Source organism: Strongyloides ratti (genome assembly GCF_001040885.1).
Source record: "Strongyloides ratti genome assembly S_ratti_ED321, chromosome : X".
In the NCBI taxonomy this organism is placed as follows: Eukaryota; Metazoa; Nematoda; class Chromadorea; order Rhabditida; family Strongyloididae; genus Strongyloides; species Strongyloides ratti.
In genome coordinates, this window is record NC_037309.1 from 815,601 (window position 1) to 840,500 (window position 24,900).

Sequence of the window (24,900 nt, forward strand, 5' to 3'; positions counted from 1 at the left end):
CATTCTTCAATTTGACATTTTTATTGCTTAAAAAAATGTATATTTTAAATATCATTAATCTTTATTGTTCAAAGTATCACTAATTAAGGATATTAAAAATATTGCTGTAAATGTAATTAACAATTATCAGTTACGATGCATGATTTAATTATTTCAGCAAATGTTTATATTATATAAGTAATAATTTTATTGTTTTATGCTATGGCTATTATTTTTAATCAATTTTTTTAAAACATAAAAATTTAACAATATTCTTTTAAAGCACAAAAAAATACGGATGTAATGTATATATTAAATGAATATTTTAATGACTTTAAATTAGTTACTCAAGATATTGCCTTTATTTTGTATGTAGGTATAAAATATATCTCTTAATTTAGTAGGTAAAACAAATTTAAATTTTACCCCTAAAATGTACAAAATTTTAAATAGTCAAATCATTGATATTAAAATTTATTTTAATGTGATAATTCTATTTATAACTTTAAACTTTTTATAGTGTTATTTTTAACCATTTATTCTTGAATTATCTTTCAAAACAATTATATATTTTGTTGTCATATAGTTGTAATATTTAAAAATATTAATATAATTATAAATGTTATTTAATAATTTTATTTTTAAAACATTTAATATTTTTTTATAATCAGAATTTGAACATAAATATATTTTATTTTTTTTAATAATAATAGTAATTTAACTTTATCTAAAGTTTTTTAGATAACCTTTACTATTTTGATATAAAAAAAATTACATTATGCTATAAAAATAAAAATAGTACTTTTTTTTTGCTGATATACGGAATTTTATATTTTAAAATTTGGGTTAACATTATACTCTGCTAAATATAAAGTTAAATATGTAACTTTATATATGATATATTTTTTTAATATATTTTTAAAACTAAAATTACCAAAAATATTTATGATATATCATTTGAAAAAAGTGCATTATTGTATATAAAGTTAAAATCTTATGGAAAAAAACTTTTTATTTAGTTTGCTAAAATATCATTTAGTTGTGCTAATAACAAATTGTTTTCATAACCAAACTATGATTTGGGTTTTTATTTTATTTTTTTAAATTTTTTTTTTGTAAAATTTATTGGATTTTCATATATAACTAGTGAACTTGTGAAAAAGATACTTTTAATTATGTAATATTTTAACATATCAAATGCTCATATATAATAGATCAAATTTTACTGTTCAAAAAATTTTTTGATTCAATTTATATTTTCATTTAAAAAGATTTTTAAATTTGTAAACTGATTTTCAAGCCAGATTTAAATTAATAATTTTTTTTTGATTAAAAACTAAATTAAATGAGAAAGTTTTTTGAAATGAACTTACTATTTATTTTTATTCAATACACAAAGTTGCTTACAAAGTTTTTAAAAGTATTGTTTATTCATAACATCAGGTAAAAAAAATTATAAAAAAAAGTTCTATAAATAGCTTATCAAAAAATTTAATATTACTTATATTTTTTACGTTTTTTCAAATATAAAATGCAATAAAAAATAACATTTTTAAATAACAATATATAAAAATAGATCTAAATCCATAAAGTAAATTAGCAAGTTAATAAAAAAAGAAAATATTTTGCAATTGAGATAATAATTACATTATAAAATTAAATATACATTATATAAATTAATATTTTTCTAAAAATCTAATATTAACCTAATGGTGCATAAAGAATTTTTTTAGTAACTCTATTCCTAAAATATAAAGTTTTTTTTTTAATTTCTTATACTTTTGTGGATTAAAAAGCAACTATATTTTTAAAATAAGTTATAACAAATAATTAAAAAAAAAATAATTTGCTAATAAGAATCATATTTTTTTTAAAAATTAACAAAGATTTTAATTAGATATTCTTTTTTATATTTTGAATAAAATTAATTTTTAAATTTAATATTTTTATTTTTCTTTTTTCAAATGTTGAATTAATAAAATTAAAACAATTATTGATGCTTTTCTATTAAATTATTTTATATAATATAAAGCTTAATGTTGCAAAAAGCTAATATTTTAAAAATTATTGAGAATGTTTATTATTTTTATTAGAAAAAAGTTAACAAAAATTTATTTATACTTTAAACATATGTGAATAATTTAAAAATATATAATATTTATATGTGATGTATTATTAGTTTTTGAAATGTTTTACAACTTGAAAATATTAATTAGTTTTGATGTCACAATGCAAACAATTTCTTTACTATTATTATTATTATTATAATATTGTCATTTCATGTCTTATTCGTAATAATAAGTAGTATTAGTATCTTGCATTAAATTTAAATCTATATATCATTTTTAGAAATCATCAACTGATTGTTGTGTTTTGCATTAGCATATATGAATATTATTTTTTATCATTGAACATTTTTAAATATATTTTTTTTTCTATTGTATTACAAATAATGAATCATGGCTTAAATTTGTTTGTTCAAATTTTATTTATATACATAAAAAAAAATAAATTGTATTTTTTTTATAGACATTTAAAGTTATAAATTTTTTTTTTAATTTTAATACTTTTTAAATAATGAATCATATTATAACTAATTGGAACATATATTTTATATATTAAATATTAAAAAAAAAAACTTTTTTAATTATTATATTATTAGTAAACGATATAAATGTTTTTTTTTCTCATAAAATTAAAATACATATAAATTTAATGATAAAAGAGTTTAACAATAATAAAAAAAAAGATTCAATTAAAATAATTAACAAATTTAAAATATTAATGACATTTTATATAAAAAAAACTATGTAATAAACGAAAGTACAATATAAATTATTAGAAACATATTTGTTTTCAACGATTTAATTATATTTACATATATTTATTTATTTTAAACTATTAAATACATCAATCATCTTTATAACAAATAATTAAAAAAATATTTTCCTTTTGAACCCGATATTTTGAAGAGTAATTTTTTTATTTCCATAAAAATTTACATTAGAAGACTTTGATTTGTATGATATAATAATATATACTTTTGTTATAATTTTTATAATAATTTAAAAGGCATTGGATAAGATGTGGTTGGATTATATTTTGACTCTTCACATTGTAAACCATAAAAACCTGTTCTACACGATGGTTTATAATTTTCAATCTTCAAAAAGCGATTACAAACTAATGCATGTCTTACTTTTCTATTTAATATACATTTTCCATTATTTAATGTTAATAAATTAGAACATCTATAAAATATTATTTTAAATATTATTAGATAACCAACCTATCAAAAAATTTTCCTAATGATAGTATATAAAGTCCAAGTTGTGTTTCAACATACTTTTGAATATGTCTACATCGTTGATAAATATTTTTTGATGTTGACCATAATACTAAACCATCAACTCCATATTCAACAGATTTTTTATATGTTATACATAAATGGTACTTTAAAAAAATAAATGAATAAAATAAGTTAAAAAAAAAAAAACTTACAGGATCATAAAATGAAATTTTTGTTACATCATCATTATATGGATTTAGCTCAAATTTATGATAAACATATATTTTTTTTCTTGAATATCCTTCTTTTTCAATTAAATCATTTAATCGTAATGTTTCTTTTAAAACATCATCAACAAACATACTTTTGGCTGTATAACTACGCCCAGGATAAAGATATGCTGTTGGGTAAAGTGCGTCAGTATACTTTAAAAAAGCAATTAATTTTTCATCGTGATTAGGATAACAAAATGATGCATTTCTTTCTAATCCATTTTCATCACAAATTGGAAATCCATAGAATCCCCATTTAGCATATGGTCTTTTATATTGACATTCTTTTAATGTTTTTAATAAAAAGTTTAAAGCACTAGTATCAAATTCATCTCTTGCAATTTCTATTGCATTATTTCGTGAAATATTTGGCAATCTAGATAATACATAATTAATTGATTCTTCTCTATAAATACGTTTTGAACTCCAATTAGAATCATAAGTTGGTCTCCATGCTTCAAGATCTATAATTGCTAATCCATCATATTTATGATTAGGTATAATTCTTTCAATATCATTTCTTAATTTTTCTAAATGTGCTGATATATTTGTTTTCTAAAATTTTTATAAAAATAATAAAATCAAAATAATAAATCTTTAACAAATATATACTATTAATTTATTTTATATATTTATTTAATATATTATCTAAACGTCTTATATAATCTTTATTCTATAATATTTTAAAATAAATTTACATAATAATATATATTAAATAATGTATAAATAATAATTTTTAAAAAAATATCAATTTTTTTCAACTAACCTGTGGTATTCCACCATTTATATATTCAATAGTATTATTTATCTTTTTAATATATGGATATAATCCTGCATCTTTTTCATAAATAAGAACAATTCTATTTCCATGAAATGTTTGATTTTCATTTGAAATTATACCATATTTTTCTAATGGTATAGTTATATTATTTAAAAAACATTTTTCTGAAGGTACATTCCAAAAAAATTTTGTCGTATTAAATTCAAAAGATTTTATTGTCCATGAAAATAATATAATAATGCTTATAATTTTAAAAGCTAATATTTTTAATGTCATAATATTTATAAAATGATAGAAATTTAAGATTGCCAATATATATAATTTAAATTAAATATTAAAACATTAAAAATAATTATCTGAAAATAAAAGTTATAAGTATAATATATATATTTATCTTCTTTAAATTTATATAAATTAAATACATTTAAAAGTTTATTATTGAAGCTAAAATGATTATTAAAATAAAACATTGAATGTTACTTATTAAAATAACCATCACATATGTTAATAAAATAAAAGTGATTTAAAAAAAAATATTTTAACTGAATTAGAAATGCTATAGAAATGAAAAAAAAAGTATTGTTTTATACTTATAAAATGTATATTTGTATTCTTTAATAGAAATAAATTTTTTTTATGTGATGAATAAAAAATTATTTGTTAACATATGAAGCATCGTCTAAATGTTAAACTAGACAGTTGAATTTAAATGTTTCCATGTATCTATGGTCATTTTTTTTTCTAATACAACATTTTTAATACTAAAAATTATTCATACAAAATAGTGGAAAAAGTTATATTCATAATATATATGTATTTTTCTCCCAAATCTAGTATAATATAACGTTTTAAGAAATATGATTCATAAATGTGAAAAAAATAATTTACAGAATTGAATAAAATATTAAAACTATTTAAATATTATTATTTTTTTTATATAAATAATATAGTTAAAAAAAAAGATAATATTTTATAGCAATAAAATTAAAGCAAAAAAAAATATTAAAAATTTAAATAATGCTATTATTATTAAATAAGAACATTTTTGTTATATAATAATAAAGTAAATTTCTTTAAATGTACAAGTTAGTTTAAAAATAAGTGTGACAAAAGATGTTCTAAAAGTGTTTAATTTACAATATAATAATAAATATAAAGAAATAGTTTGTTATTGCTCTATAGGTACACTGATGAAAAATGCAAAAGACTGTAAATTGTAATATTATAAATAGTCTTATGTTTAAAAAAGACTAAGAAACTTAAAAATATATTGCTAAGAGTTAAAATAATAAAGACTTATATTTGAAGAAAACTAGACATGGACAAGAAAAAAAGTAAATTGAATAAAAATTTTAATCTTGGATATTTAAAAATAACTAATAAACAGGAAGTTTATATTTTTACTTTTTATATGGGAAAAATTTAAAACAGGTATGATTTTAACTATTGTTATATTTTAACAGGAAAAAACTTTTAACAATATTTTAAAATTTCAGATTATTAAAAATTACTTTATTAACTTTTTAGTTGTTATAACAAAAAGGTTTTAAAGTATTTTATTAAATATTAATTATATTTTCACACAAAGTTAAATTTAAAATAACTAACCGGAAATAATATGACATAGTATCTCGATAAAGCATAAAAAACAAAAATAATAATAAAGTAAGTATATTACATTAACATAAATAAAACAAAATTACAAAGCACTTTTTTTTTTAATAGAAATAAAAAATTTTTAAAATGGATAATTTAATATAAAATATAATTATAAAATAAAGGCAATCTTTGCAAATTTAAAAAAAAAAATTATTTCTTAATAAATCAAAGGTCACATAACATAATATCCATACTTGATGTTCTTTTAGCACTATTTAATTACCTTAATAGTTTTGTGTCTTTATTTTTTAATTTAATTATTTTTCAATCCTTTTTCATTTCTTTATATAAACATTTTTCATAAGAAAAAAAAATTACTTTTTAAATTTTAAACAATTATTGTTTAATTTTAAATTTCATTTTGTTAAGTTGTGTAAAATTTTCTTGTTATTTTTATATTAGCAAACTTCATTTAATATTATTAAAACTATGTAAATACTTTATTTTTCATATGTATGTATTTTTAATCAAAAATTTATCTTTTTTTTTGATTTAAAATTTTTATCAAAATCTAAATATAACTTTATTTTATGTTTATAATTAAAAAATGTGTTATAAAAACTTTTTTAATAATAATTTATAATCAGTATTGTTAAATTTACATATCTAATTCCAATATTTTTAAAGCCATAAATTAAAAATTTTATTTTTTAATATTTAATAAATAAAAAAAGTATTTGTTAAGAATATATTAAAATTCATTACATCATATACAAAGTGATATCAATCGTGGATAACATAATAATAAATTTTTTTTTTTTATGAAAAGGGATATCTTTTAGTCTTACATAAAAATACAATTTACTATAAATAAAAAAGAATTTTTTTGTTCCTTCATATTAATATAAAAGTATAAAAGATATTTTTATTTAAACTTTTATTATTTATATTGCAATTGTATTTTATTATATTATTAATTTCAAAAAACAGTAAATTTTATTAAATATTACATAAATTATAATTCTTATAGATTATATTAAAAAAAATTTAATATTATTAAAAAAGTATTTTTTAAATAGAAAAAATATTATATTTATTTTCATTGGTTTAATATACTTATTCATTTTTTACATTTCTAATTTATATTTCAATAATTTATTATTTTACTTTTAAACATACTATTATTAAAAAAAACAATGTTAAATTATTTTTTTTTGTGTAGATTTAATTCATTTTAAATAAACAACTATTAATAATGTAAGAAAAAAATTATATGACAACAAAAATATTCTGCACCATTAGTTTCACTATGAAATAAGTAAAAAAATCCTATTGAGAGAAAAAAAAATACCTTTTAAAATTATATTTTCAAATAAAAATATATAAACTTTCCTTTTTTCTATTTAAATACTTATAATGATATGTACTCAATTTTGTTAACTATAATAATAATAAACTAATTTAAAAAAAACCATTAAAATGATAACGATTTTTTAATTTATCTTTTTATTATCTTTTTACTAATACGTAAAATAAATATTTTATTAACAATATAATATATCTTTCATTTTTAACCACAAAAATAAAACTGTTTTAAATATGTATATATATTTATATTTGAAGTATATAGAATTTTTAAAGTTAATTTAATTCCATGTCATATATAAACATATATTACCTTTTAAATGTTATGACATTTTTAAAACCATTTTTATCTTTTTTTGGTAGCCAAAATAATTTTATATTCTATCAAGATACTTCTTATAAATTATTAGAATTAAAAAACTTTTTTTTTTTTTTAAAAATCTAACATTTATTTAATTTAACATAATAATATACCTTTAATAATTAATATGTGGTCTTTTGTCGTATAATATATTGTTGTTAAGTAATAAGCATGCCACAAAAAGCTTTTCTCCAAATCTTAATATATTTTTTTTCTTATCAAATACAAGCATTACTAAATAATATTTTATATATATTTTATATTTTTAAATTAATAAACAAACAAATATAGGTTAATTTAAATTTTAAATAAAAAAAGAACAAACTTTTTTTCAACTTTATATCTTCTTAATTATTTATTTTTTTTTTATTGTTTTTATATAGATAATATTCTAACCTTTACTCAATATTATTATTGAAATCCGTTAATTCATAAAAAAAAAAACATTTAATAAATTTATGGAAAAAAAATTTATTGAAAAATGTTATTATAATAAATTATAAATTTTGTTTATATTTTGATTAATATCATATAAATTAATAAAAAAAAAAAGTTAAATTTTATTAATTGTATGTATTAATATTATCATATATTATAGTTGTTAGTTTAAATATGATATCATTACATTTTAAATTATAAAACTTTTTTTTTTTTATATTTATAAAGTTTTTTTTTTATAATGACTAATTAGTTTTTAATATCTTAGATAAAATAATAATTTATCATTAAAAGAAAAAAGATACATAGATATATAATTTTATTTAAAATAATTATTTATATATATAACAATTTTTTTTTAAAGATAAAAATAGTTTTAAATATGCCTATTTCTATTGGAAAATTTTTTTCACGATTTAAAGATATTAACGATCAATTTCATGGAAATAGTTATACTTCTATTTCTACTCAAGATCCAAATGATGTATTAATTAGTCAAGAAATTAACAGGTAATTTTTTATTTTAATAAAATAAAAAAAAAATTTTTTTTTAAAGAATTCCTACATCATATTCTATGAGTTTTCTTGAAAAAAAAACATTTTTTACACCATCAGTACATGATGGTACTGTTGGTTGTTTAGCTGCTGTAAGACCAGGAATGGTTATAAGTGGTGGTTCTGATTCCGTTATATCATTAAATAATATTGACACTGGTAAATGTGTATTAAAATGGTTAGGACATTTAAATGAAATTACAAAAGTAGGATATAAAAATACTGGAGGAAAACATTATATATTATCTGGATCTCGTGATGCTACTTTAAAATTATGGCAATTTAATAAACAAACAACTGAACAAACTTTTAAGGGACATAATTTAACTATAACAGGACTTGCAATACTTGAAGGTAATTATATATAATTATTAATTTAATTTTATAATAAATAATATTTTTAGATGGTAAGATAATATCAGGCTCAAGAGACACAACATTAAAATTATGGGATATAAATACTGGAAAAATAATATACCAAGTTGAAAGATCTCGTAACTTAGTAACTCATATGAGCTTATCTAGTGCAACAAATAAAATAGCTCAAAGTTCCGAGGATAAAGAAATCAAAATATGGGATGTTAAAAATTTAGAATTAATTAATGTTATGCCAAAAAAAAATCATATACAAACACATGTTGATATAAGTACAGATGGTTTTTATTGTTTGTCAACATCAAATGGTTTTAATGGTGATGGATGTGAAATAACATTATGGGATTTGAGGACAAATAAAATTTTAAGGGAATTTAAAGGTCATGAAACATCTGTTACATCAGCAGTTTTTTTACCACAACAAATAACATGGAAAAAATTAATGTTAAGTACATCAGCTATGGGAACTGTTAAGATATGGAATATAGATGATGGAAGTAAGATTTAATCATATTATTTTTTTTCCAAATTTTTTTTTAATTTTAATTATTTTTTTTTTTAGATTGTGTATGGACAGAAGAACTTCCAATAAAATGTGACATATTAGCTGGTGTTGGATTTAATGATGGAAATATTGTAGTTTCCGGAACCAGTGGAGTTTTATGTCATTTATGTTTACTTGGTAGAGCTGGAAGACCATATCTTAAAACTATATCTATCCAAACAGACTCAATGATTTCTGAAAAAACAGTTTAAATTAAATAAAATAGAATTATATATAATCTTTTTATCTTAAAATAAAATCTTCACATCTTAAAATTTCTTATGATATGTCACAATATTTGAAATTAAAATTAAATGATAATATTATGAGAAAAATTTTTTTTTATAATTTTGATATAGAAAAAAAAAGTGTTTATTTTTAAAACTTTTACAAATTTAAAAATAAATCTCTTAAAACAAAATTAATACATTGAATTAATTTTGTTTCTATAAATAAATTTGAAATTTACAGATTTTTAAAAAATTTAAAAAAAAAACATTTTTTTTGTATTTTGATGATAGATTAAAATAACTTTTTTGTATGGTCATTAATCATTAATAATTTTCCAAGTTATTATAACATTTAAAAACATTTAAGCTATCAAATAAAAACTTTGATATTCTAACTGTTATTGGTAATTTTAAATTAATATATGAATTAATATGACATCCATTTTAAATGATTTTTAAATACTTATTTACATTAACGGATGCCATATAATGTTATTTTAATAATTATAGCGGAAATTTATTTTAATAATACTTTTTAAAAACGTTTAAATAGCTTATATATTAAGGTGAATATTTTCGATATTTATTGCATAGTTTACCTTGCTTTTTTATCTTTTTAAATATTATTTTTTTTTTCATAATTAATATAAACATTAATATGATCTGCTAATATAAAAAAATTATAGTTATATACTTATTTGTCAATCATGTATAGCAGATTAAATTATAAACCATCAAATAAACATATCAAAGATGAGGATTTGGAAGAAAATTTAAATTATAATTCTCAGAATGATTTCCAAATAAAAAGTGTCGTAAATGATATCGAAGGTAACTTTAAAAATATTTTTTTATTAATTTTTTTTTTATTTACTATTAATATTTAAAGTTAAAAATGAAGAGATAATATATATAAGTGAACATTATTGTAAGATAATTCGTGATTCATTTGAAGTATATAAAAAAAATGGTTTAAATAATACATTAAAAGTATTTATACGAATGTTTAGTGAACATCCTGAATATAAATTTATATGGCCACAATTTCGTCAAATTCCTGATAGTTCATTTATATTATCTTCAGCATTAAAACAACATGCTGCAGTTTATTTTGGTGGATTAAAATCAATTATTGAGAATATTGATGATAAGCAAAAAATGGATTTGATTATTAAAAAGATTGCATATTCTCATGTAAAATGGGAAATTAAAAAAAGTCATATTGAAAATATGATTCCAGAAATTTTATTTGTTTTAAAAGAAATACTGATAAATTATAATAAAGATGTTGAGGATGCTTGGACAGCATTATATACTATAATAGGAGATCTTCTTGAAGAATTTAAAAAAGGTCAAAAAAAGACTAAATTATAATTGATAAAAGTTTGATTAATTTTTTTTTTGTATGTGACTGTTAATAGATATATAATTGTTTGATAATACAGATTGTAGAAATTTTACCATTATTTTATATTAAAAAAATGTAAAGAGCCTGATTATACTAAATAACTATACATTCAGCATCCAAAGATTAATAAATGTTATTAAATACAACATTATATTTGATAAAATATAAAGATATAAATGTTTTTTGAATTGAATTATTTTGAATCATATCCATCTTCTTCATGAAGTTGTAAATTTTTCATTTTATCATAAAAATCACCTTCATTATTAGTTTCTTTTTGTACATCAACAGAAGATCTTCTTGCAATTTTTACTTGTTCATCATAAGCACTTCTTACTTCATCAGTAACAAAAGCAATTAACATTCTCCATGCTTTACATGTTTCTCGAGATTTCTATAATAAACAAATTATTATTTTTTTTTTTTGTTATTTCCTGCAATTAAATACCTGTATAGCATCTAGTTGACATATTTTTTGCATTGCTATTTCACCTAGATGTTCCCATAAGTTACTATGAAATGAGCATGAATTGTTTAAAACAGCATGTGATTGGCCAACTTTTCTAATTATATTTTTAACTTCCGTTTCCCTATCAAGGTTTAAAATTACATCATCCATAAATCTTAAATTCAGTACGTAATAATTATATTCCAAATGAATTTATTTTTACAAAATAGATTACAGAAAAAAAACTTATTAAATATGTGTCTTTTTTTAATAAAAAATAAATAAATCTTAAATTGATAATAAATATATTTTATATATATACTTTTTTTTTGTGCAAAGTAGAATCTTTTATGTATTACTCTTATTATACTTTATATAAAACATACTTGGTAAATAACTTAACATGTTCATCAATGGTTCCACTCTTTGATTCAGAAGTTTCTTTTGCGAAACAGTCCAATATAGCAGCTTTTGCGAATATCTAAATAATTTTTTTAGTGTAACTAATACCATGTTTAATAGCAAATTTAATGGATTTTTATTTAGTATTAATAAAAAGAATATTTCATAGTTCTATTCCCATACTCAATAATATAAATTATTACAACATAATAAATAGATATAATTATGGAAAAAGAATTTGTATGATTAAGCAATAATAAAAAAGATGAAATAGTTATAATGCATTAAACTTACTTGTTTAACTTTAGGAGCAACAGCTTCAAGTTCAATAAAAATTTTTCGCATTAGTGAATTTGCATTTGGTTTAATTGCTTTCCATGAACAAACAAGAGATGTTTTTTGAGTTGACGTCATGTTTCTAATAGCACAGTTTTCTTCTAAATACATAGATTTATAGATTTTTCTTTTTTTTTTTTAAATTTATATATAAATATAATTTAATAATAATAAGACAAAATAATTTTTTAAAAAAAAAATTTTTTTTATAATAAGTATTTACCTAAATGTTGACGTGATCTAGAACGTGTTTTTCCACTACCACTACCTAATCTTGAAACTCCTGATAAACTTGATTTACCTATAATAAAAATTTTAACATTACTTTAAATTATTATTAATACAACTAATGGATAATTATTAGACTTACTAATATTATTACGTAATGATCGACATCTACGTAAATCCAATGAATTAGATATACCTTTTGATGTATCCATATTAATTTTCTTTTTTGTTAATTTGTTAATAAAAAAAAATTATACCAATTTTAAATAAAGATAAAATTTTTATAAACTTTATTATACTAAAATAATTTGCAATATTTGGTATACTAACTAAAAAATAAAATCAATTAAATATGTAAAATAATGAAAAATTGTATAAATGTTTAAAAAATAACAAAACAAAAATTAAAATATTTCTTAGAAAGATTTATAACATTTTATAATAATTTTACAATGCGTCAAAAAACGCCTTTTCTAGTAGTATATAACTGAAAAGACTTATTTAAAAATGATAGTTATTAATCCAGTTCATTAATTCAGCTATTTAAGAAGAATGTTCAAACAAAGAATATTAATTTATAATGTTTTCATCACTCAACTATAAATATGAACTTTAGTTTTTAGTTATAATAAAAATAAAAATATATCTAACAATATACTTAAATTTAAAGGGGCATTAAACTTATTTATTTATTTTTTACTAGAAAAAAAAAGACATCTTAAATATAACAATTTTTAATATGGTAAGTAATTTTATGATGTAATTATGTAAATTTTTTTATTTTTATTTATTTTATATTATTTCTTCTTACAGAAATATACAGTTTTAAGTTTAAGTAATTGTAATAAACGTTTTTTTTTTTTTTTTGAAAAATAATTTTAAGTTATATTTATTTTTTATATAAAAATATAGAAGTAGTTATATATTTTGTCATATTATTTTTTTGTATCACAAATGAAAAATAAAAAGTCTTTAATTTTAATTTTTTTATCATTGTTAAAGCTACTGATTTAAAAAAAAAAAAAATTCAAAACAATATATAAGGATGTCTATAAAATATATAAATATACTTTTTAGTTATAGCTTAACATTATATGTCCTATTACATTGTTTTCTCCTAGAAAAATACTAAAGAAACCCAAGGAAGTAAGATTATTTTAGTTAAAGCAATTTTCTTCATGTAAAAAGTCAATTTTGGGTATTAATACTATAAGATTATTTTGATTAGCTCGATGAAGTGTTAAATAATCTAAACCTTATTATATTAACACATTTATTTTAAAAAAAAAGTTTATAAAAATATTACTATATATATAACTATGTTATGTATTTTTATATATCAGAAAATTATATTTATTTATTATTATAATACAGGTAAATAACACTAAAATGATTATTCTTATAGAAATATAAAAATAAATAATAATTGGGAGGATAATATGAATAGAAAATTAGAATTATATAAAATTGCAATTTGATACATATTAGTAAAATAAATATAGATAGATAATTATTGAAAATAAAAATAATTAATGATACTTATGATTTGATTTATAATGATAATTTATTTTTTAACTTCATGTAAATAAATGATACATGGCATATATTTTATCTTATATAATTAAAATATAAAAGATATAGTGTGACATATTTTTTTTTTGAAAATATCATTTTAAAGGTTATCATATATATAAATATATATACATAAATAATATATATTTCAAATTGATATGTTTGATGAAAATTATTAAAAATAAAAAAAAAATTTTTTTTAATAGGAGGAGTTAAATATATTGTAGATGATAAGGTAGAACAAAAAAAAAATATTTAGGAAAACCTTTTGTTCATTGATATATATGTAAAAAATGTGAAATAAAAGAAAAAAAGTATATATATTATATCAAAAGAAAAAAAAAATATGATAAATTTATAAGAATTTACAATAAATATTTGTTAAATGTGATGAAAAGTATATTATACAATTAATAATAAATGTAAAAAAGACATTTATAAAAACAAAATTGTCAAAGATAACATAGTCACGTAAAAATACCAGTGACTCTTTGTTAATAGTTAAGTAGGGTATTAAAATGTCACATCAACATTTTTGAATTTAATAAAGCTTTAAACTCAATATAAAAATATAAATTGTAAATAAATGTTTTATTATTTATATACACGGGTTGTTAAAATTAAATGTTAATAAATAATATCATTTATTAAAAGAATTAAAAAGAAAATTTTATAAAATGATATAAATATAAAATATGATAAATTTATATATTTTTTTTAAAATATTTTTATTTTTATGATATATATATATATGATAAAGGTTATTTGATTATATATAAGTACAGTACTCAATACAGCATGTATATATATTTGATTACACAATATTTTCTAGTGTTTATTCAACTACGAATGTTTCTTAATATAGTTAAATAAGATAAAAAGCCAGCGTTGTGGATTATCATTACTCTTGTTTCGAGTTATTGAAAAATATTTGTCTTCTGGCAATTCTTATATCATCTATTAATCTAAGATAAGAAGTCATGAATATATAGGAAAAAGGTTGTCATTGGTAATATCACATATCTTTCTTTTTCTAAGAAAATATAGAATTAAGTTAATTATAGCAGACAAAGGTTAGAAGAATTAAGGATGGTAAATAAAGATAATCATACTATAAGATTTTCAATGATTAAATTATATATTTAAAAATGAAATATCTATATTTAAGTATAAAAAAAATGTTAACTTATAAAGTATAAACAAAGTACAATTTTTATTTTAAAAAAATTTTCAATTATCAGAGTTGAATTATGCTCAATTATAAGATAAAATGTTATTATAATTTGTTTATTGTTTGATTATGACGATTAAATTTAAAATAAAATTTAATACATATACAAAAGGCTAAAATTCTTCTACTTTTTTGCATAACCTTTCAATTTGATTATTACATGTTCCTTCAGACATATATGATTCCTGCCGATATGGAGAATATTCTGAATTATTGATAGGTGATGAATGTTTATAAGCATTATAATTACTATTATCATAAACAATAGCACTTTTTCTTCTATAAAGTCGTAATTCACTTTCATATCCAACACTTACTTCATCAATAATTGATGCTATTAATATTCTCCATGATTTGCTTAAAAATAAAATATTTTATTTCATAATATTTTTTTTTTAAATTTACCTTGTTTCTTTATTTTGTCTTATACCATCAAGTTTAAGAAATACATCAGCAATTATTTCACCCAATCTTTCTATATCAGTAATACTTAACTTATACTCTTCATATAATTTAGCATGCTCCTTTCCGACATTTCTCAATTCATGTTCAATATTCTTAAAAAAAAGGAAAGTATTAATATATGTTTATTTATAAAATTTTTTTTTATTTTTTTTTTTTTATAAAACATACTGGTTCGTTATCAATTATACGATCTAAAAGAGATATAAAATATTTTGTATGTTCCGACACTCCACAGCTATATATATTTTGTTGTTTTTTTATGTTTTCAGTTGAAAATACTTTTGCTACATTTGGACAACAGGATTGACATCTTTGGTAACATCGTCTCAAAACATTAAACAATCCTTTTGTATTAATATGTTTCCAAGATTTTTTGATTGACATTATTTGACTTGTAGTTAAATTTGGACACAAAGATATTGACAATCTTGGAGGGACAATAGAATTAGATCTTTCTAATTTTCCTGATCCTAAATTTATATAAAAAAAAATATGTTTAAAAAAAGAATAAAATTTTAAATATAAAATATTCTTACCTCCTTCAGGTAAAAAATTCTTTGAATTATCATCAAATGCTTTAGGATATAAAGCTGTAAAACTTGGTGATAATAATTTATTAATTTTTTGTGGTTGAGGACTTAATGACCTTGTTGTTCTGGGAGCTGTTGGGAATAAAAAATTTTGAGATTTCATTGACTATAAAAATATATTTTTATATATGTTTATGACAACTACAAACTTTAAAGCTTACTTAGTTTAAATAAAAAGAGAAGGAAATAACTTTAATGTATAATCAACTATTAAAATACTATATACTAAAATTGAATGGCATCAATATATATATATATATTTATATATATATATAATATATATATATCCAAGTAAAGAGATAATTTAGCAATTTAAGATGTTCTCAAATTTTATCTATTTCATTAAATATGAAAGTTTATCACAAAATTAAAAATAAAGAATACATTATAATTTTTTTTTTCAAAAAGAATAAATTTTTAAATAACATAAATAATAGTTTTATGTAAGATAATCACTAATATTTTAAATAGTTTTTTTTATAAGATTTAAAAAAATAAGGCAAAACTAACAATCTATTACTACATTTATATATATATATATGTCGTTATTGAAATCATTTTTATTATCATATATTTCTTATAAAGAAATAAAAAAAAATATATTTTTTTGCTTTAAAAAAATTTATATAATTATGTATGAATGAAATAAAATATTTCAATTTTAAATTAGATCATTTTCAATGATTATAATATTTAAAAATAAACTTTTTTTTTAAAAAATAAGTATATATTTAAATAATGATGTTTATTATTGTATAAAAAATAATATTATTAAGAGGAATCCTAATAATAACATGGTAAAATTTAAATACTATTTAGGTGATTATATATAAAAGAAAAGTAATTCTATAAAAAAAAATGTGTTTGTGAACAACTTATCAGTTACTTATTTTAGGATGAGTAAAGAAAACAAAACAAAATGATATGATGATTAAAAAAGTGTATTTATAAAAGATAAGTATAGAATGCTTTACCATATTTATATAAATAATGGCAAAACTGATAAATAGATAATGCATTATTAGTGAGCTATTCTTATAATATACATATTAAAAATATAAATAAATATTTAAAATGATTTTTAATTATATCTTTAGAAAAAAGTTTTATGGCAATTTTTAGTAAAACTATTTACAATATCCAATTTCTTTAAATAAGATATAAAGCATAAAGTGTTGCTGTTAACTTAAAATATTTGCCCAAATAGTCCATTATCTATAATTACAATTGACAAAAGATGATAGTAGATTTTTATAGACATAAATATTTCAATCTTACAATTTGTTACATGACCGTAAAATATACAAAGCTTTCAAAATTGCCAATTTAATCATTTTGTTTTATTTATTTTTAATGTTAAATATTTTTATATATATTATTTACCTTTTTTAATATATCATTAAATAAAAGAAAAAAAGAAGAAATAATAAAAAAATATCTAATTAAAGATTAATTTAATATACAACAATATAGTATAAAACATCCAAGAACAGCTATAATTATAAAAAAAAAATATATATATATATATTTATTAAAAAAATTTTTAATTGGCTTTAGAAAATTTATATACATTTTTGTTTATAATAACGTCAAAAAAATTCGATTTTCTTTTTTTGATAGATGTAGTATAAACAATATTTTACAAACTACATTTATGAAAATTTTATTATATATAAAAATATGGTAAAATGAATTAATACTTACAATAAATAAAAGACAATCTTTTTTTTTTACATAAAACAAATAATGAAATATTGGAATGAAGTGATAAAAGATTGTAATATTTTAATATATATTTTTTTTAAAAGAACATAGAATAATAAGGATAAGTAAAAATTTTAAACTTATTTTAAGATTTATCTTAACATTTAATTTTCATTGTAACTATAAATAATTTAACAATAAAAAATTTTAAATTAACTATCATCATTAACTAAATTTATTTGACGTTTAGTTTTTAATAATTTTAACCCAATAATTTTTATATAAAATGATATGATGTAAAATGTTTAGATATTCTCTTGTGTATATATATTAGAAATATATAAAAATATTGTTAAATATTATAAAGTTTTAAAAGAATTGACAGCTGGATAATAAAAAAAAATAAAAAAGTTTATTTCATAATATTATATTATCAATAAATGTTTATTTTTTACATAGATTAAATTCTTTAAACCAATCCAAAAATTCTATTCCTTCCATTTTGAATTTTCCTGGTATTCGCCTTGGTCCATATAATACTTTGCCATCAATTTTAAATACCACTATATATGAACTTACTCCATCACTATCTGTTTCTTTTGTTTCTAATGCTATAATAACTTGGTCATCTGTACCAGGAACAAATTGGAATGAACTAAAACCAATTCCAGGATATAAATTTCCTACTGTAACATTTGTAAATTTCGTAAAATCTTCATTTACCCTTATTAAAACATTAGAACCAGCCTTTTCAGCATCAGCATCCGTATAAGGATTTTGTGAAACTTTTCTAGGAAGGAAAAACCATTGTTTATGCACATCTGACCATTGAACAGCTTCATTTACCATATATGCAGGAAATGTAATACCAATAGATTCTCTAACTTTTTTAAAGTTATCACCCCACCAAATTATTTCTTTTCCCATTATACGATCAAATACATTAATATAAAATGGATTTTCATTTGTAATATTTGTTCCATCACCTGTAGTATATTCTTTTCCATATCCACCTACATACATTATCTTGTCTTTTACAGTTATCCATTCACCTTTATATAATAAACTACTATCTTTACCATCACTCATTATTCCTTCAACAACTAATTTATCTCCAATAATTTTATAAATAACACCCGTTTTATCATCAACAGTCATTAAGTTTCCATTAAACCATTTTAAATCAGAAAATTCAGCACCTCTTCCATCATAATTTAATTTTGTTGTTAAATTTTCTGTCTTCTTACTAATTTGAATATTTGCTGTTGAAAAATCATTTTTAAGAGTCAATCTTCCCATTTCAAGTGTACTAGCATAAACCGTTTTATTATTACCGTTTAATATTTTTGCATCACGATCTTGATCAGATATTATTATAAAATATAATACTAAACTATCATTTTTTCTATATATTTGATATCGTACAGTATTATTATATGGTGGCAATTGTTGTGTATCTGATGACTCAGGACTGTTGATTAAATCATTGAGGTTTAATATTTTAAAATCTTCAATTTTTTCCAAATAATTTTTTTTATATATAATATCTATAAAAATTAAATTTAAATTAATTTATTTCTTCTTACCTCCATAAATAAATGATATGCAAAGCAGATATATGTAAAAAAATAAATGATAATAAGAATTCATTTTATATCACTATAAAATTATATTATTTAAATTAAAAAATACAATTCCACTAATATAAAAACGTTTTTATCAATTTTTTCATTAACATTATAATATATTTATTTAATAAAAGGGCATTTTTTACTATTTTTTTATTATCAATTTTTTATCAGATTGTTAAAATTCCATTAAATTAATATTCAATTTAAACCAATATTTAATAAAAAAATTTTTTTTAAATATTACATTTGTTTTGTTTTTTATGTAAAAAAAATATTTTAAATTTGATATTTTTTATAAAAAAATATTAAGTGAATATTAACTTAAATTTTATGAATGTACTTTAATGTTAATTTTAAAATTTCCAAATTTACTATATACATTTTAAGTAATTTTCTAAATTTAACTATATTGTCATATTTTAACTAAATAACAAATTTTTTAAATATACTAAATGTTTAACTTTTTTTTTACCATAAAATACAAAAAAAAAAACTGAATGCTACATAAAAATAAATTATTAAAATTTGATCAATTTTGTTAATGTATTTAAATGTCAAGTTTAACTACTTAAAAAAAAAATTTAAACATATATAATTTCAGTCATTTTTTTTTTAAAAAAAAAAGTTATTGTCCAAGTACAAAATTGATTTAAATTTTACCAAAAAGTTTTAAAAATGTTAGATTTGACTAAGTATAATAGAATGGGGATTTTCTATTTAATAACATAAATATCTTTTTGATCCAACTTTTCAATCTTAATGCATATAAATGTTTAAAAAAAAATGTTAAAAAAATGTTATAAAAAAGTATACATAAGATTTATGAGGTATTGTTTTTTTAAATTTTTCCCAATGGAAATTTGTTAACTACATTTTGGCACTATTTATTTTAAAATGTATATATATTTTTTATTTTTTGATATGAACTGGTAAAATCAAATCAATTTTTTATTAGTTCTTTAATCTTTAAAATAAATTTTAAGTACAAGTAAGTAAAAGTCAAAATTGGATAGTATTATATTTTGTTATAAAGGGATAAAATAGTTACTTTAAAACTATTATTTTAATTATATTTATGTTTAATTATTGGTAAAAGTATAATTCTACATATAATTAAAATAATAATATAATAAATATAATTTTCTTTATCTTTTTTTTTTTCTTTTAAAGTGCTTTTAACAATGATTAGTGGAATTAAATTATTACAAAATAATTTAAAATGGATCATCAATTTTCTCTCATTAATAATATATTAAAATGAAAAAATGGAATTCTATTAAAATTACTACTAATATAAAATATAAAAGATAACTTTTCACATAAATTTATAATAAGTTAACAAGGACTATAATTACTTTACTATTAAATAAATGATAATATACTTACAGTATAATGAAATAATTTCTTTTAAAAAAGAATTCTAATTATTTAAGAATGTCTAGATGTTAATAAATTATAGAAATAAATTAAATATTAACCAAGTACAACATAGATGAAACTCAGACAAATTTGGATGGAAAATATAAATTTTAAATATTGTTATTATATTAGAAATACTTATGACTCAATTAAAAAAAAATATTTTTGATTTTCATTTGTTTATTTTTTTTGTTTTTGAAACAAAAAAGCTAAAATATTTTCATCCAAGTTTGTACAAATTCAGATGATTTTGGATAAGTTAGCTCAATTTAAACAATCATTTTTACATTATAATAACTTGTAATTTTTTTAAAAAAAATATTAAAGTAATAAATATATATTTTTAAAGTAAAAAATATGAAACAATATTTATCCGAGTTTTTACGATCACGAAAAAAATAACTTTATTAAAAATTTAGTATATCTCTTAATTATACTCTTAATTTGTCAAAAAAATTATTTTAAGTAAATTTTTATGCTAAAAAGTAAAATAAAAAAGCTTATTAAATATATGTTTTATATTAAGATTTTATATGAATATAATTTTTAAAAGTTTCAATTGTGTGGTCGAGTTAAATTAGCTTAAAATTTAGATTGTTGTAGGTTCAAATGCTAGATAAGAAATTTTTATTAAGCAAAAAAAGTATAGGTAAAAATTTATGACGATTTAAGCTTAAGTTGTAGGTTAAAAATAATCTGTGTCATTTTATTTTCTTTATCCAAGCTTGAATGGCATCAATCCATTTATAGATCAGATAGCCATTTAAGCTCGTACAAAATCGGAAAAGAAATTTATGTTGATTTGGGAAGAAATATTATGAAAAAGAAGTAATATTTGTATTAAAAAAATTTAATTTATGAAAACTACTGAAATGATATATTATTTTATAGAAACTTTTTTTGTTTAACAAACTTTTAAATTAGATAAACTTAATATTATTGCAAAATATTTTAGAAATCAAATGTCATAATAATTGATATATAAAGTATAAATAAATTTAACTTATCCAAAGTATGTTTCAAGATAAATATTTAGCTGTAAAATTTAATTTACTATTTAATTTTTGTTATTTTAACAGCTTTTTAATGTGAAAAAGTAAAACATTTAATGTAAATATAAAATATGATTATTATATAATTAAAACAATGTTGTATAAAATATCATAAATAAGTAATTACTATATAAATATTTCTATAGTATCTCATTTTTTAATAATTATTAGGATTAAACAAAAGGCACTTAACTATTTTGAACATTTTAAAAAAAATAAAAATAATTAAATATAAACTAAAATTTATATTCAATTAATCAAAGATAAAATATGAAATAAAACTTTTAATATAATAAGTTAATAAGTTATATAATTTCATACGTTACCATGGAATAAGGAATGAGGTAAATTAATTTCTTTATATAAAATTAAAAATAATTTATGTATTAATATATTTTATAATATAATAAGAAAATTGTCTGGCTAAATTATAATGAATATATAATTATTAAAGTCTTTTATGATATATATACATTTACATGTATTAAAAAAAAAAGTTATATTATTAAAACTACTTTTTATTTATTTGAGAATATGATCCTTTGTTAATTTCTAAGAAAAGTTATTATTATGCAAACAGAAGATGTATAATAATACCTACATATTAATAAATTGTTAATTTACAATTCAATAGTTATAAAACATAGTCTCTTTTATAAATAATAAAATATACTTGCCTAACAGGAAATTACAATACTTTTTACAAATAAACGAGATTTGAATTTTTAAACTTGAAGTTTAAAAACTACAAGAGAACTTTATGATTTATTTTTAAAAATTATTTATTTTTAATTATTTGTTCAAAAATATAAAATATATTTTGATTCTTAAGATAAATATATACATCAACTTATTAACCCCTTATTTATTTAAATTATTTAGAAAAATAAAAAAAAGTTTTCAAATTTTATATTTAAAAAAAACCATATTTTCATACATGTATTATTATTGGAAAATAAAAAAAAATTTTTTTTATTTGTTTTTAAAAAAAATTTTTATTTCTTAGTAAAATTTATTAAACAAAAGAGTAAATTTTATTATATTTGTTTTACAAATTTATATAATTACTAAAAGTAATTTCAAACTAAAACAATTGTTTAATTTTAAATCTTTGTAATTTAAAATAGAAAAAAAAGACTGCTTATTTGTAATATAAACTTGTTAAAACAAATTTAAAAAAAAAAATTATGAAATCATAGTTTATTTGAATAAAGGTGTCCATGAACTCCACCACAAATACTGAAACATTGTCCAGTCAAGTAACCGACATCATCTGAACATATAACACAACTTAATTCTGCACCCTCTTTCACCATATCTGGTTTTGTAATTGAGAATAAAATTTTTGGATCACGTTTTTCTCCTTTTTTCAATAAGAATTCAGGAATATCTGTTGGTATCAAGCCAGTTGCAATAGCATTAGAGCGAATATTAAATGGAGCAAATTCTTGAGCAATCTTTTTATTTACAGATATTATTGCATTTCTTATATTTGAATATGTACCAATACCATCATATGGTGCATAACCACCTATTGACGATACAAATAAAATTGAACCCTTGTTTGATGCTTTTGCTAAATGTGGTACTAATTCTCTTGATAAATTTTCATATGAATTTATACTAACATCTAATACTGATTTCCATTCTTGTGGTTCGGCTTCAAATGTAGATCCATATCTTTCATCAGTAAAGATGGTATTAACTAATATGTCTAATTTTCCAAATTTTTCTTGAATTATTTTAACTAAATTTTTCCTTTCATTTTCAAGATTTAAATGACATTTTATACCACCAGCATGTATACCCATACTTCTTAAATTAGTGACACTTTTCTGAAATATTTTTTTTTTAAAAAAAAAAATAATAAAAAAAACCTGTTTAACTTACGTGAATTTCATCTGATGTGCGACCTGTGACAATTATTGTTGCTCCCAATCTTCCTAATTTTTTTGCTATTGAAAAACCTAATATTTTTGATGCTCCATTTACTAGAACAATACGTTCTTGGAAAATTTCCATTCCAGACATAAATTTTGTCATTTTTTTTTATTAACAAAAATCTAATAAATATATAATAATGTTATTTAAATGATAAAATACAATTATATAAAAATATAAAAGTATATTAAATATGAGTATTTTATATATAATTAACAACAAATGTATTATCAAAAAATGATATGAATTTTTAAACAACTCAGTAATGAAATATATTACATTGCATCAGTTTTAGAAGATAACAAAGAGTAATATTATGAATATAAATTTTAAATTTTAAAATATTTCTTTAATAAAAAAAATTTGTAATAATATTTTATTAATAAAATTTAATTAATTATAAAAATTAAATAATACAAATATTGGAAAAAAAAATTAAAAATAAATTTTTAAATAAAACTAAAGTTATTTACAATATATTAAAAAAATTTTTACTTTTGAATCAGTGAAGGGAGAATGCGATGCACACTTTATTACATAAAGAAAATTAAGTGTATTGAGAACATACGTCATTATGATGTACGACTTTTTTTATTACAAATTTTAAACAACGTATTAAAACATAAAAGGGCAATTGAAACGAAAAATAAATGGTTTATTATTCTTTGTAATTCTATGAACTACT

General features: G+C 18.0%; 7 protein-coding genes across 7 annotated transcripts; 2 read left to right on the forward strand and 5 right to left on the reverse strand.

Moving 5' to 3' along the window:
* Positions 1-3,034: 3,034 nt before the first annotated feature.
* Positions 3,035-4,597, reverse strand: SRAE_X000016700 (Epidermal growth factor-like domain and Aldolase-type TIM barrel domain and Glycoside hydrolase, superfamily domain and Hyaluronidase family-containing protein; the record flags this gene model as incomplete). The annotated part of the gene is made up of 5 exons (XM_024644479.1): positions 3,035-3,142; positions 3,179-3,230; positions 3,269-3,432; positions 3,481-4,095; positions 4,307-4,597. The coding sequence occupies 5 exons, from the start codon at positions 4,595-4,597 to the stop codon at positions 3,035-3,037; spliced, it is 1,230 nt and encodes a 409-aa protein (XP_024510033.1).
* A 3,869-nt stretch (positions 4,598-8,466) lies between these two features.
* On the forward strand, positions 8,467-9,770 carry SRAE_X000016800 (WD repeat domain 31; the record flags this gene model as incomplete). Its single annotated transcript, XM_024644480.1, has 4 exons — positions 8,467-8,594; positions 8,641-8,993; positions 9,044-9,511; positions 9,577-9,770. The coding sequence occupies 4 exons, from the start codon at positions 8,467-8,469 to the stop codon at positions 9,768-9,770; spliced, it is 1,143 nt and encodes a 380-aa protein (XP_024510034.1).
* A 725-nt stretch (positions 9,771-10,495) lies between these two features.
* On the forward strand, positions 10,496-11,162 carry SRAE_X000016900 (Globin family and Globin-like domain and Globin, structural domain-containing protein; the record flags this gene model as incomplete). The annotated part of the gene is made up of 2 exons (XM_024644481.1): positions 10,496-10,619; positions 10,678-11,162. 2 exons carry the CDS (start codon positions 10,496-10,498, stop codon positions 11,160-11,162), a joined length of 609 nt encoding a protein of 202 aa, XP_024510035.1.
* Positions 11,163-11,389: 227 nt separating this feature from the next.
* SRAE_X000017000 (Globin family and Globin-like domain and Globin, structural domain-containing protein) lies at positions 11,390-12,822 on the reverse strand (the record flags this gene model as incomplete). Its single annotated transcript, XM_024644482.1, has 6 exons — positions 11,390-11,590; positions 11,645-11,819; positions 12,031-12,125; positions 12,341-12,483; positions 12,606-12,683; positions 12,753-12,822. The coding sequence occupies 6 exons, from the start codon at positions 12,820-12,822 to the stop codon at positions 11,390-11,392; spliced, it is 762 nt and encodes a 253-aa protein (XP_024510036.1).
* Positions 12,823-15,526: 2,704 nt separating this feature from the next.
* Positions 15,527-16,571, reverse strand: SRAE_X000017100 (Globin-like domain and Globin, structural domain-containing protein; the record flags this gene model as incomplete). Its single annotated transcript, XM_024644483.1, has 4 exons — positions 15,527-15,770; positions 15,819-15,970; positions 16,047-16,348; positions 16,415-16,571. The coding sequence occupies 4 exons, from the start codon at positions 16,569-16,571 to the stop codon at positions 15,527-15,529; spliced, it is 855 nt and encodes a 284-aa protein (XP_024510037.1).
* Positions 16,572-18,616: 2,045 nt separating this feature from the next.
* On the reverse strand, positions 18,617-19,822 carry SRAE_X000017200 (Soluble calcium-activated nucleotidase 1; the record flags this gene model as incomplete). Its single annotated transcript, XM_024644484.1, has 2 exons — positions 18,617-19,719; positions 19,759-19,822. The coding sequence occupies 2 exons, from the start codon at positions 19,820-19,822 to the stop codon at positions 18,617-18,619; spliced, it is 1,167 nt and encodes a 388-aa protein (XP_024510038.1).
* A 3,645-nt stretch (positions 19,823-23,467) lies between these two features.
* Positions 23,468-24,305, reverse strand: SRAE_X000017300 (Glucose/ribitol dehydrogenase family and NAD(P)-binding domain-containing protein; the record flags this gene model as incomplete). The annotated part of the gene is made up of 2 exons (XM_024644486.1): positions 23,468-24,109; positions 24,165-24,305. 2 exons carry the CDS (start codon positions 24,303-24,305, stop codon positions 23,468-23,470), a joined length of 783 nt encoding a protein of 260 aa, XP_024510039.1.
* Positions 24,306-24,900: the final 595 nt, after the last annotated feature.